The sequence below is a fragment of the Nicotiana tabacum genome, chromosome 6 (assembly GCF_000715075.1).
Source record: "Nicotiana tabacum cultivar K326 chromosome 6, ASM71507v2, whole genome shotgun sequence".
NCBI lineage: Eukaryota > Viridiplantae > Streptophyta > Magnoliopsida > Solanales > Solanaceae > Nicotiana > Nicotiana tabacum.
The window spans coordinates 129,407,827-129,422,738 of NC_134085.1; the positions used below are offsets into that span (position 1 = coordinate 129,407,827).

A 14,912-nucleotide genomic window follows, 5' to 3' on the forward strand; every position below is an offset into this window, starting at 1 on the left:
GTTGCTGAGTTTTTTGGATGCGTACTCGGGCTATAACCAGATACTTATGGAAGAAGAGGACAAAGAGAAAATCACATTCATCACTCACCGAGGAATATATTGTTTTAGGGTCATGCCATTCAGGTTGAAGAACACATGGGCTACCTATCAAAGATTACTCACATAAATGTTCAAGGATCAGCTTGGCAAGACCAACGAGGTATATATCGATGACATGTTTGTCAAATTCTTAAGGGAGAAAGATCCGGTGAAGTTTTCATATAAATGTTCATAACTTATATGAAGGAATCTTTTGATATACTGAGACGGTACGAAATGAAAGTAAAGCATCGGGGAAGTTTTTAGGTTTCTTAGTGTCACAATGAGGGATCAAAGTCAACCTGTACCAAATCAAAGCCATCGAAGGGATATCATAGCAATGGACTGCTAAGAAAAAAGTCCAAAGTTTGACTAGTCGAATTGCGCCCTATCAAGATTTATCTCGCGGTCATCCGATAGATGTCACAGATTTTTTGGCGTGCTCAAAAAGGATAACAGCCTTGAGTGGATGACCGATTGCATATAAGCTCTGCGAGAACTAAATGCAAACCCGTTGTCACCACCTTTGCTCTCAAAGCCTAACCCCGGGGAACACCTCCTCGTCTACCTTGCCGTCTCCAAAGTGTCAGTAAGTGTAGTCCTGATCCAAGAAAGTAAAGGTACGCAATCTCCCATTTATTACATTAGTAAAACACTCTTCGATGTCGAGACGAGGTACCCACATCTCGAAAAACTGGCCCTGGAACTTGTCATAGCTTCACGAAAGCATAGACCCTATTTCCAGTACCACCCTATCTCGGTCATTACCACATTCCCTAAGAAGCATTTTACATAGACTCGAATTGTTGGGGAGGCTGGCCAAGTGGGCCATCGATCTAAGCAATCACGATTTCACGTATCAATCGCAAACAACGATAAAAGTGCAAGTGCTCTCGTTGACTTCGTTGCAGACTTCAGCGCAAATATAATGCCTAAGGTCGAGAAGGAAGCTGTCCAAGCTTCTCTCCAAATACAAGACCAGTGGATCCTATACACCGACGACACATCCACTGCTTTCGGATCTGGACTAGGACTCGTACTCGTGGTCCCTACCGGCGAATTAATTCGCCAGTCCATAAGATGCCCAGATATGACTAACAACGAGGTCAAGTATGGGACCGTAATTTCAGGATTAAGACTAGCACTTAAGTATGGGGTGAAGCGGTTGAAACTCCATTGTGATTCACAACTCGTTGTGAACCAATTCGCAAGGACTTTCCAAATCAAAGAACAAAGGATGGAAATATATCAGACCGTGATCTGTAAGCTGCTACCCAAGTTCGATGAATACCAGCTCAACTAGATCCCACGTGCCTAGAATGTAGAAGCAAACAGTTTTGCCAAACTAGATGCAGCCACCAAAAACATCACGACCGGGGATAAAAGTGTAGTCTACCTCCTCAACTCGTCGTTGGACAAAATCGAGGTAAGATCTGTAAGTTTAACTTGGGATTGCATTATCACTTACTTGCAGGACGGCACACTCCTAAACGACAAAAGGAAGCCCAAATACAAAAAATACAAGCAGGAATATACAACCTCCTCCATAATGACTTATACAAGAGGACATACAACGGCCCTCTGGAGAAGTGTTTGGGCCCAAACCAGACCCAACGCGTCCTCGAAGAAGTTTATGAAGGCCATTGCGGTGCTCATTCCGGTAATGGAGCACTCGTTAGGTGTCTCATACGGGCGGGTTACTACTGAGCCACCATGAAAAAGACGCCTCAGAATTTGAGAAGAAGTGCGAACAATGTCAGAAATATGTCCCAATTAATCATTATTTTTATAATGTAAGAATTTAAGTAAAAACATAATTTAAGTTATATGTATAAATACTGTGAGAATTCCTTATACCATTAGTATAATTTAACATATTATAATAATTAATTATTATTTTTATTATGTTATTAATTATATTTATTTTAAAATTTATTATTGATCTGATTGTGTCATTACTTTTTTGCACAATTGGTGCATATAAGTTAAACTAAAAAAAAAAAAGAACAGATGAAACGGTCATACCAAGGTAAAAATAACGTTGGAACTAAGGACCACATAAATTGTTGTAAATCAAAAGTAGTAACATGATTTTTTAAAGAGGAATTTGTCCCAAAATACTTTAGTCCAACGGCTCTGTCATGATTATAATTTATCGCTAAGTTGTGGGAGAGGGCAAACGATGAAACGTGACAGCTCACCATTGCAAGACTGTACAAATCATAAACCAGCTAAGGCCTTAGTCCCATCTGTCAACTCTTCTATGGTCATTTATAAGTATGTCCAAACCAATTTATTAAGGCGACAGTTACCTTCCGCCAACTACTAAAAAAGATCTTTCATTTCTGAGACTCTGATTCTGTTCCAAATCCCAGAATTTCCCTCTAAATTCTGTTTGTAGCCATGGCAGAAGTAGAAGCTACGAAAGTGGAGACTGAGAAAGTTGTGGACCCTACTCCCCCTGCAGCTGAGGCTCCTAAAGAAGCAGAACGTGTTGTTGAAACTCCTAAAGAAGTGGCTGATGAGAAAGCTATAGTTGCACCAGCTCTGCCTCCTCCTGAAGAAGTCAAAGAAAAATCCGATGACTCTAAAGCACTAGTTGTCGTTGAAGATAGTATGATTTCTCCCTACCTTGTCTCTGTTATCATGTATTTTAGTAATTCTTACTATATGTTTGGGTATATATACTCTGTGTTATCTGCTCTTTTCAGCTGAATTTTATGTTTCTCTGAGAGAAATTCCAAACTTAATTAAAATAGATTATGAATAATATTTGTCCTTTTGTACAAAAGTTAGTTTGTTAGTGTAAAAAAGAAAAATAATTGCTTGTTGAAGCAATTGATGAATAATTGAATACGTTTTATTACCCATGTTGAAAAAAGATCCTGAAAATTTTCTCTTTCAGGCTTGATTTGTGGCTTTGTCCTCTGTATTTCCTTAGGCCTAGTCAAAATTTTGACCAATTTCACTTCTTTTTCAGTGCTTAGCTTAGACTGCTCTATCAACTTTTTTTTTCTTTTTACCTTTTTTATGGTCTCTCTAACTTTGTGCAACTTGTGTCATTCGCAGAAGCAGCAGAACCTGCTGAGGAGAAAAAGGAGGGATCTATTGACAGAGGTAATTTGAACTATTCTTTTGCTTTCCATTGATTTTTGGATCATTTACTGCCTAAGGGTATTTGAGTAATTTGGTTATATAATCCTCAGATGCTGTGCTTGCTCGAGTTGCAACTGAGAAGAGACTCTCACTAATCAAAGCATGGGAGGAAAGTGAGAAATCAAAAGCCGAAAACAAGTATGTACTCAATCTGCTGATTTTTAATATATGTTGATGCTTATTTACTGAGGGCTATTATACATAAATTGGTTTAGAATGTGTAGGAAGACAATATTGTATAAGTTATGCTGATTGCAAATAAAACAGTGGTTATTCCAGAGTACACAAGGAATAAGCAAAAGAGGTTTCAGCATATTAGAAGTTTTTACTTTGTTTCCCCAGAATTAAGATCTTGTTGATTACTCATGTGGAAGCAGTGACGAAACTAGAAATTTTTCTAAGGGTATTCAAATTTGAAAGAAGTGGAAAAATTTCCGGACAAAGGGTGTTCAATATATGTTATATACCTCTAAAACGTAATATTTTACCTACATACACAATATAATTTTTCGGCACCCTTATGATCATGTGGCTTCACCACTGTGTGGAAGGGGAGCCTTGGCACAACTGGTAAAGTTGCCTCCATGTGACCAGGAGGTCACGGGTTCGAGCCGTAGAAACAGCCGCTTGCAGAAATGCAGGGTAAGGCTGCATACAATGAACACTTGTAGTCCAGCTTTTCCTGAACCCCGCGCATAGCGGGAGCTTATTGTACCGGGCTGCCCCTTGATTACTCATGTGGAAGCCTATTTGTGAGACACTTTTCTCAAGGAATTTTTTTAGTGTTTCCCAGTAGCTTCACTTGGTTATGTCATTTGCACATCTAGTATCAATCCTTTTTGTCCTGAGCTTGAGAGAGTAAAACTAGAATTTCTTCATGTGTAAACTACTAAATGACAGTGTGTTCCAATTGCTGATTATGGATTCAGCAAGGACAATGCACTAATTTGCTTCATTTACCATCTTTTTCAATTGGTTTGAGGTGATTTATCTTGTGACTCAAGAGGCCAATCTCTTTATTTGTTTGTTTTCTATTTATCTGTTGCAAAGTTTGCACGACATACGGAGTATGAGTTGCATGACACTAGTATAACTTTTGTAACAATTATCATCTATCCCCTGGATCAGTTCTTTGAGAAAGTCCTGCAGTCAATTTTAAGATCTGCATATACCTTCTCTTTAATTTTCCTTGACAAGAATGGGCAATGGTCACAATTTTTACTTAAATTATGGGGAAAAGTTGCCTTTTGCAAGTGTTATGTTTTTACTGAGTATGGTAACCTGAATCTGTTAACAGAGCTCAGAAAAAGGTATCTGCAATTGCTGCATGGGAGAATAGTAAGAAGGCAAACCTGGAGGCTGAGCTCAAAAAGATGGAGGTTAGTTGTCGTCCTTCAATTTTGCTACATAGTCAGTCAGTTGTATGAAATACAATATTTACTGCTATTTTGATGATAAAGATCAACCCTTTGTTGATTATACTATAAATCTCGATATTAGCATAAGATCCTTAACTGAGGAATATTTTCTCAAGAAGTTTCCATTATATTAACCTTTACATATCTTGTGGGGAGCAGGAGCAGCTGGAGAAAAAGAAGGCAGAATATATTGAGAAAATGAAAAACAAAATCGCTCTACTCCACAAGGAAGCAGAAGAAAAGAGAGCGATGATTGAAGCTAAACGTGGAGAAGATCTTCTTAAGGCAGAGGAATTGGCAGCAAAATACCGCGCCACTGGAACTGCTCCAAAGAAACTCCTTGGATGTTTTTGAAGCAGCAAGCATTAGACCTGCATCGATGGTGATTGAAAATGCTTTTGTAAAGTTTGTGCAATTGGAATTTTTTTTTTCTTATTAGATACATTGTGTGATTATGTATTTTAGAATCAATCATTGTTTATTATTATGTGTGCATAGTGATGTATTCCAGTGTATATATCACCTGGACAAAATTAACTTTGCGGGATTGTATGAACCAGTGTTGAAGGAAATCTTCATGTTAGTACCCATCTCCTGCGCAGAAAGCCTCTTTATTTAGAATGGCTGAGGTTATCATTATGGTACCAATTACTACAGATATTTATAACTGCAGTAAAATGTTTCGCTATGGCAACTAATTGAGTGACTTAGAGAAGTCTGAGCTATCCAGGGTTTCGACCACTTGCCTCTTGGCGTCTAATTGAATCCCACTCATTTCTCCTGTGTTGCTACTCCTCCCATTGCCTCCTGCAAATTTAAAAGAAATGACTGAGGTCTGCATGATAGGATACAGGCAAGTGTAAGGACAAGTGCGTAATATCTTATAGAGAACTTTAGTGATATATGCTTACAGGTTTGGCCGCGTTTCCTCCTCCTCGTCGATTATAATCTTTTCTGTAACTCCACCATTATGGCTAGATTGCACAGGAACAGAGTTGTTTTGTTCATCTTATGGACTAATTTGCAATATTGTCAATGTAGCTTTGTAGGTTATGACTATCAACTGATGGGAGGGCTGGGATTACTAAAGAAGAACTGCTATGCTTCTGCCAGAACCTAAGTTTGCACAAGGCTTTTTGAAGTAGTTTATACTGTTGAACATGTCGATGTAGCCAAAATCCAATCTAGGAGATGTTTTTCTTTGCATTCACGCCTTTTGTAAAGAGCCACTAAAATTAAGTTCTAGTTTAGATGAAGTATGACCCCCTTATAAATGGTTGAAATTCAATCGGGAGATGTTTCGGCTTATATGGGACAAATGTTCTTATCCGCCTACCTATTCAATTCTGGAATCAAACATGCTATTAATATGGGTATCTCTGTTTCTAGAGTGGGGTCCGTAGCTCAAATAAAAGCTATGAAACAAGTAGGCGGTAAATTAAAATTAGAACTAGCATAATTCACATAATTAGAAGCCTTTGCACAATTTGCTTCTGATCTCGATAAAGTTTCTCAGTATCTATTGGCAAGAGGTCAATCATTACGTGAATTGCGTTAACAATCCCAATTAGCTTCTCTCACGGTGGAAGAGCAGATAATGACCATTCATACCCGAAGAATCGGCTTCATTAAAAGTTGGACATGTAAGGAGATTTCTTGTTGAGCTATGTACTTACTTTAGAAACTGATAAACCTCATTTCCAAAAAATCATATCTTCTATCAAGACATTTAATGAGGAAGCATAAACCCTTTTGAAAGAAGATATATTTAGGAACAAATGGAACGTTTTATACTTCAGGAACAACCATAAAGAAATATTTGATCACTTTTGTCTTCATCATAATTAAAAAAAAAAAAGAAGAAAAAAATCAAGCGTCTTAGATTCAAACAGTCTTTCTTGCTATCGAAATCTAAAAACAAAGAGGAGATATGAAAAAGTAGTAACAGCAACCATGAAACATTAATAAATTAAAAGAGGAATGAAGTTTGTGGTTGTAATCATATAAGTATTGAAGGTAAATGAGACACAATCAGCTTCAGGTTTCTTGTAGAATTCCTGTATCAGTAGAATTCAGAGGAATCATCCAGAAATACAACTCTGATGGATCTGAATTAACAGTCATATCTGGTTGTCCTGATGGTTGAAACTAATACTTGAGAACAAGTTTCTTCGTTGCAGAAATTGTTTATCTCATTATCTGTTGTTCCTGTTAAATAGGAGGCTATAGCAGCAAACCTGAAGAATTTTAATGCTCGACCAATGAAAATGAAGAAAGAGGGCAAGGAGAACATTGCATACAGAGTTTAAAGCATTATAAAATATTCTAAGAGATGATACGGCTTAATTAAGTAGTATTATGGCCAAAGGTTGAAGTTCCAGAATATATGAGCTAGGAATTGGAAGGAAAGTAATGCATCTATCTTATGGTTTAGAGGAAATTTCTGTGGAACCTTCCACTTTTAAACTCTCTTAACTAATTTGTACTAGTACAATTTTATTCAACAGTTTCATGGAGAAAAATTCCATGACTTCCAATCATTAGACCTTCATTCTGCGAAAGCGATCAAGATATGGACATCTGATAACTTACCGAAGTCACAATTAAGTAGTACATATCAATATATATATATATCAACTCTTTTACAATATCGATATATAATCAAACTCTAATATATACAAAGAGGAAAAACAGAGAAAAAAGATACATAAAGAAAAATAATTTAAACATAAATATTGATATGTAGGAAACAAGCGAACAAATAGCATCTGAATAGTTAATTTATGAGGATTACTTTCACAATATATAGTGGCAGCAAGTACAGCAGACAGCAGGACATCCGTACGGCATCTCTGCAGCCCCAGCATCTATTTTATTATTAAAGATAGCGAGAGAGATAGAAGTTTCAAGTAGCATATGTGATGAACTAATAAAGAGAAATTCCACCATTCAATACTTCTTTCACAGAATCACATCATTAAATTTTTTGACAGGAGAGGGAATTACAATTTACAAGATGGGGAATCGAACTATGTGAAATTAGTTCAGGTAGCCAACCAACTGAGCTATTAAGATTCTCCAATTATATTATTAATTAATCCACAAGACTTTCTCGCAAATATGAATATTAAGAGAAGTTGAATGCAATTAAGATATAATCATGTGAAAATGTTCTTCAATTTGCATGCGTAGAGAATTAAACAAAGAGGGAAATGGACACCTAACAGATGATGGAGGAGGAAGAAACATAACAAGGAATGTGGTGATTACTCATTGAGGTGTAACTTGTTGTTTTTATGTAAGTTGATAAACCGGTTGTACTTTACAGTGAGGCAGCTAGGGGTATTCATGATTCAGTTTGGATCGGTTTTTTCCTAAAAAGAAATCAAATCAAGTAAGTCGTTTTTTCAAATATTAGAACCAAACCAAACCAATTAAGTCGATTTTTTCTCGATTCGATTTATGTCGGTTTTTCGGTTTTTTCGGTTATTTGTCGATATTTTTCTTAAATATAAGACATACTCTTCCAAACACATATTTCGGTGACCACATTTTTAACGTAACATTATCAAATCAATTGCCCTTTGAGAAATCTACTATTTACCAAGATATATTGATGATAATTGAATCAAATAGTGATGAATAATTTAAGGACTCAATTAAAAATATATTATTTTTAACATGAAATATATTCTTACACTTAACAAAAGAAAACTACCAATCAAACTAGAATGTAAAGGTAAAGAACTGCACTAAAAGTGCAAACGATTAACATTTACTATAAAATTTTTGAAACTTTGTATAAAAGTTATACATATATATAGGTGTAATTCTAAATTTAAAATAGCTACTCTTATATTCGATTTGGTTCATTTTTTATTTATTAAAACCAAAACCAAACCAGACCAAAAAGTATCGGTCTTTTTGATCGATTTGATTTGATTTTCGGTTTGGTTCGATTTTTCGAATTTTGCAGAAAAGAGAGATTGTTGACCCCGAAGTACTACAATCCTATGTATCATTGTTTTTATAGTCATAGCAATGTCGGAACATGTCTAAAATTACAAGCTTTAATGATACTTTTTGCTTTGTGTCAAATTAGAATTTTTTCTTTCATTCTTAAACTTTGTGCACAATCATACAATGCACTTGTAGCCACCATAGCAATGTCATGGCATATGCTCATATGTAAAAACACAAATTTTAAGGATACTTTTGATTATGTCAAAATCTTTTTTTCCTTCTTCAATTTTACGGTAGTCAAATATTACCAAAAAAATAAAGCAGGATGAGTAATTTGTATACTTTAATTTTAAGTAACAATCAAAATAAGTGTGATTATTAACCTGAATATTAAGGCATGAAACTGCTAGGACAAGTTAGATTATACTGATAGTGCAACAATTCGTTACATTATCGAAGTGTATAAATTAATCCAAATCAAAGAAGTTTATGGGTCCAAGTTTGTATGAAACGAGTCGCAATGCAAAGTTCTGGAGAAAATAAGGAACTTTTTGGTCATGGTGGGCCTGATATGAGTATTCTTGGGGGCCAAGCATTACAATTACAGAGTATTATCAAGTCAAATATACTTTTTTTTTCATGTAAAATTAAAAATGGTAAAGAGATCGAGACTAGAAATGAGTCATCTCTCAAATTCCTTCATACTATTCCTTTGGCTTCTTTCTGACGAGGGTGAGGTTTTTTCTTTTCACATTTTAGTATTAACACTTTTGTAGTTTTGTGTAAGTTGAAGGAAGAAAAAGAAAGGGAAAAAAAGAAAGAAAGAAGGATAATGCCTCGTTTGGATTTGTTCTACAAATAAAAATTATTAAAGGGAGCTGAATAAGGGATTGTTAAATACACGATAATTTAGCGCCTTTATTCTTTTTTTCTCTCTTTTAGAGTACTAGTCTTTATGTTCCTGCGATGCACGAATATTTTATGTCAAATGTTATCAAACACTTTTTAAAAGTAATAAACATTCTAAAATGATATAAATATGCAATTGAAGTTGTAAATCGCTTAAAGAATACAACAATACTTAATATTATTTTTTTGATTGAATGATTCACTTTAATTTAGTTAAGCCTTAATGATTCAGGTACATAAAAATCATATTATTTTAAATTAAGATACATTAATAACGAATAATAAAAGATAAAAAGTTATTAGGAAATAATTCAATTTCAAGATTTAACTCTAACCGTGATTAATTAAACTCCAATCATGTGTCTCTTCCATAAGCGTAAATGCTCGTGCATGAAATAGTTTAGTATATCCAAATATCGATTATCACTCGTGTATCTATATATACGTGTTCTTATTTTTTCCCCTCAAAATAATCAATGTGGTTGTTCATTATTTGCATTATATTTGAACAATTATTTTATATTGGTAAATTATTTTATTATATCAGTATTGAGTTGTGATTTTTTGGTTCAACTCCGTAGTGGCTAAAGCTTTATATATTATGATCCATCCAACAAAGGGCATTATTTTCTGGAAGAATATATAATTTACCTTTTAAAAGGAATAAAAATAAATTTACATAACATATGACATAAAGTGCAACTTTTTTTTCATCTACCATTTTCTATTCATTTTCGGGCCTAAATAATTCAGTTTTTTTCCTCTTCAGAATTTGGAATTAATATTGAGCATATATTTTTCTTTGCCATGTAAATTTAGAGGAGATCACTTAACGAAAAATCACAAAAAAAAAAAAAAGAAAAAGAAAGAGTGATTAGACGAAAATTTATTAATTGTTAAATTTCCTTAATTTTAAGAAAGTAAAAAAAAAATCATAAAGTTAGTTAGTTGTATACTTTAGCAAGTTGTATGAACAAAGATTTTTTAAGTTTTTTCCATGCAATATAAAAAATATAGAAAGTAGAGGCAAACATGTAAAAAAGTAAAATCGAAAATAATCATATTCATGATTGAGAAATGTCTAAAAAAGATGTTTTAAACATTTATTTTAAATATATAACTAAATAAAAACTTAAAAAATTAAAGTCTAATATATTAATATTCAAAAGACTGCGTACTATCTAAATAAAGCTAACTATTTAAAATATTGTACAATACTCTCGAAGTCGGAATCAAGTTACTCAATAAAAAAAAAGGAAAAAGATTTTAAAAGCTATTACTACATTATTTTTGAAATACCAGAAACAATCACAAGTCTTATTTTGTAGTCCTACTTCAAAAGTTATAGAAAACTTAGAGCCCCTTTGGACATAATAAATTTTTTTCTTTTTTTCAAATATTTTTTACTTTTTTTTCGAAATCAGCGTTTGTTCATAAAATCTTCAATTTTCACTTGAATATGCATTATGAAAATTTTCGAAAATTTGAAAAACTTCAAAAAGCTATTTTTCAAAATTTTCACTCAAATCACTCACAAAACTTTAAAAACAACCCAAAATTATATTCATGTCCAAACACAACTCTAAATTTCAAATACCATTTTTCACTTGAATTTTTTTTCCACCATATTTTGGAATTTTACAATTCTTATGTCCAAACGCCCACTTATTCTTTTTTTTCCCTTACATAATAAACTCAATTCTTTTACTGTTGCAATTGATTATTAATAATATACTTTTTTACCTCCTATAGTAAAGGTTAACACCTTATTTATTTTAAATAAATATCATTTAAAAAAAATTATATTTTATAGATACCTTTTAAGGTTTATAGCAAAATATTTAATTTTCGTTACCTCCTAGCCCTAAGCCACTAAATACGCTAATCAGTTATAATATTTTCTTTCTCTCTCTACTTTGATACATCCCCTTCTCTTCCCCATCCCACTAAAACTTCCGATACTCTTACTCTTCTCTGTCTACTTTGAGAGGAGTTTTCTCTCTCTTTTATATCGATTCCATTTCAGAATCCTTATAAAGTTTGGCCATACACGCACACACACAGTTGAATCAATTTCCTCAAAGAAAACAATTATGTCGTTAGCAATCCTTCAAAAGATTCTAGACCTACTTATTGTCGTAAATAGCAGTCTCTCTGTCACGACCCAAACCGAAGGGCCGCGATGGGCATCCGGTGCCTTACTCAATCGAGTACCAACGTAACATATCTTTCTTAACATGTTATCATGAGTAAATGAGCCAGAAAACCCGTCATGAGATAACAAGAATAAAACATAAGGGAATACTCAACATATGAAGACCCAACATGATATACAAACTAATATATGTGACATATGGGCCTATAAGGCCGACATGACCATTAGTAAACTCGAAACATAGGCCGACAAGGCCATACAAGTATCCATACACCTGACATCTGTCTACAAGCCTCTAAGAGTACATAAAATCATAAAGGTCGGGACAGGACCCCGCCATACCAATCAATACATATCCAAAGCATACTGACCAAATAGGCAACTCCGGAGCAAGTGGAGTGCACCAACACCTTCGCTGAGCTGATAGACTACTGGAGGACTGCCAACCTATCAATCGATACCTACGGGCATGAAATGCAGCGTCCCCAGGCAAAAGGGACGTCAGTACAAATAAAGTACCGAGTATGTTAGGCAAGAAAGCATAAACAAGAACAGTAATGTAAAGAGAGAGATAGAGGAGATACAACCTGTAACATCAGAGTGCCTCTGGGGGTTACTGATATGAAATTCATAATACATATATATACATAAACTTATTAAAACATTCGCCTCTGTGGGTATCATCATCATCATATCGTACCCGGCCTCATAGAGGACTCGGTAAAAGCGTACCCGACCATCATAAGGTTTGGTAGAATCGTACCCGGCCACGTGGAGCTCGGTAAATCCAACTGATCAGTGGTTGCACAATAGGTGCCGTACCCGGCCGACTATAGCGCGGCTCGGTAGAGTAAAATAGATACTATATATAATGCATGCTAGACTCATAGAATCACCTTCTAAACCTTTTGGAGTGACTTAAGAACATTATGGATATCCCTACCATCAATATGAACCTTAGTAGGATTTAAGGATCATACACACTTGTTTAGAATAATTTTATATGGAAAGAACAACATGGACATCCTTAGTTGCTAGGAGTAGAGTCATGTGAAATAGCGTATCATTTATGTTCATTTCATTTTAGATCATGCCAAAAGAAAGAATAAAGTGCCTTAACATATCTTAAACCCATTGAGTCCTTAATCACTTCCAAGCAACTCTTCAAACAAGTCAACTCAATCTATCATAGTATAAGGAGATTCAAAATCAGTGCTGAGCAAAGGCTAAGTCTATAACTTAAGCTAGTAGCTCGTTTACGTAAATTTTGGTAGCATCTCCCTTGTAACAAGGGCCTCCTCCAATACCATATACAAACAATAATGACCAGAGCAATCCATCAATACATAATTATCAATATCAAGACACCATATAACCACAACAAGTCACAACTACATTACGACGAGCGGCAAGCTCCGATTGGAATCTGTATACCCCTTATCAATCCTTATAGACTTCTTACTTCAACATAAAAGTATCATTAACTTGATAATGAAGTCATAAATCAATGATTCCAGCCTTATACCATATATTTATAACAACGAAAATAATCCACAACTTCAACTATTCCCAACTAGCAACTTTATTCACTAGTTCATGTCTAACCCATCCATTTAACTTAATCAATATCAAGATAACCTTAGGCACAAGCAAGAACACAATATACATACCTCCTACAGTAACTTCAAGTTAAAATCCAAGTTATATTCATTTTACAACAACCCTTAATAGCAATACAACACCATAGAAGTGACTTAAGCTAGTCCAAGTATTATCTTGTAGTTTATCATCCTAACAACTTAACCAACATACAAGCAAGCTTAAGTACAATTAGTAGGATATTATACTCACCTTAGACAACAGTAACAACTTGGAATTTCATCCAAATACAGCCTACAACAATCCTCAATGACAACACAACCTCAAAGAGGTGTTGTTCTTCACTAGAACTAAGTTTTGATGTTGAAATATGGTGTAATCACTTTGGAATCACTTCAAACCCTTGTGGTATATGTTTAGGAGGGTTAGGAGAAGTTTGGAGACGAATATTAGTTGAAAAATGAGTAAAAATAGGCGTCCAAATCGTTTATAAATTGAAGTAGGTCAACCACCGCCTAAGTGGGACCCATTGGGAGCTGCTTGCGCGGTCTCGCGAAAACACGAATATCTCTCTACTACAATGTCGTATTGACAAACGGTTTAATGAGTTAGAAACTAGATTCGTAGATCTTAAATTTGGTAGGTAGAACACCCCATGATTCTAAGTATATTTGGAGAAATTCTCAGATACATTTGACCTAAATTTCAGCAAATTTATGAATGTAACTTGTGATGACCTTTGCCAACTCTTGTTCCACAACTTGCTTGCCTTCAAAATGTAGAAAATGAATATCATACGACTAAAATAACTCATAGAATAACCTCCTTATCATGTTAATAACCATAGTCTCACCCCAAAGTACATGTTATAACATTCGAAACTTGTCGACTTTCGACGAAACTTATTTTCTTCAATTGGTTTAGCTTCTAAGATTTCCAACCCTCTTGGTACTCGTTATTCATGATCTTAAATATTTGTAACCTCCAAGGTAATATGATTAACTTACTTTATTTTCTTTCAAATATAATCTCATTTCCGAGCTTACATCAATGACTTACGACGTACTCTCACGTATGAAAACTTGGGGTGTAACATCATTCCCCCATTTGGAACATTCGTCCTCGAATGTTGACTGATGCGCTTATCAGTTTCATAAACTATGGCTCTTACGAATACTTTAATGCTCATCTTTCCATCTAAGCAACTGTTTTGTGAATAAATCCAAATGATTGGGCATTTCCCCCTTTTAGGCCTCTTTGTCACACCATGACATGTGGTTGGAATTCTTCCAACATCGTAACATTTGATACCTTATGTAATGCAGTATGTACGACTGTGTCCTTGTATGAGTGCCTAGCGACTCATATTCTCTTTTTCCTCTATCTTTTAGCCAATCTCTAAACCTCACTTTATGAACATATATAGAATTATGACAAGCTGTCCCTCTAGGCATCTATAGGTGTACTGATGTCTTTCGCTTGGTACTTTATCGAACTTAAGATTATTTCTATCTCTTGTTTCATAGCCTTGTATATCTATCCTTATGGATTTACTACATCTAGGTAGGTTATACTATACCATAAAACTTACTTCGGTTTATTATTACCGAGGTTTGCTACCCAACTCCAGGTTA

At 34.6% G+C, this 14,912-nt stretch overlaps 1 protein-coding gene across 1 annotated transcript; it reads left to right on the forward strand.

The window, feature by feature from the left end:
* The first annotated feature begins 2,202 nt into the window (after window positions 1-2,202).
* Window positions 2,203-5,242, forward strand: LOC107824746 (remorin-like). The gene is made up of 5 exons (XM_016651559.2): window positions 2,203-2,692; window positions 3,148-3,195; window positions 3,285-3,372; window positions 4,532-4,613; window positions 4,812-5,242. Exons 1-5 carry the CDS (start codon window positions 2,482-2,484, stop codon window positions 5,004-5,006), a joined length of 624 nt encoding a protein of 207 aa, XP_016507045.1. The 5' UTR covers window positions 2,203-2,481; the 3' UTR covers window positions 5,007-5,242.
* Window positions 5,243-14,912: the final 9,670 nt, after the last annotated feature.

Coding starts and splice junctions, on each gene's coding strand:
- LOC107824746 (XM_016651559.2), top strand. CDS start 2,482: ATGGCAGAAGTAGAAGCTACGAAAGTGGAGACTGAGAAAGTTGTGGAC. Junction 2,693..3,147: donor ACTAGTTGTCGTTGAAGATA/GTATGATTTCTC, acceptor TGTCATTCGCAG/AAGCAGCAGAACCTGCTGAG. Junction 3,196..3,284: donor GGAGGGATCTATTGACAGAG/GTAATTTGAACT, acceptor TATAATCCTCAG/ATGCTGTGCTTGCTCGAGTT.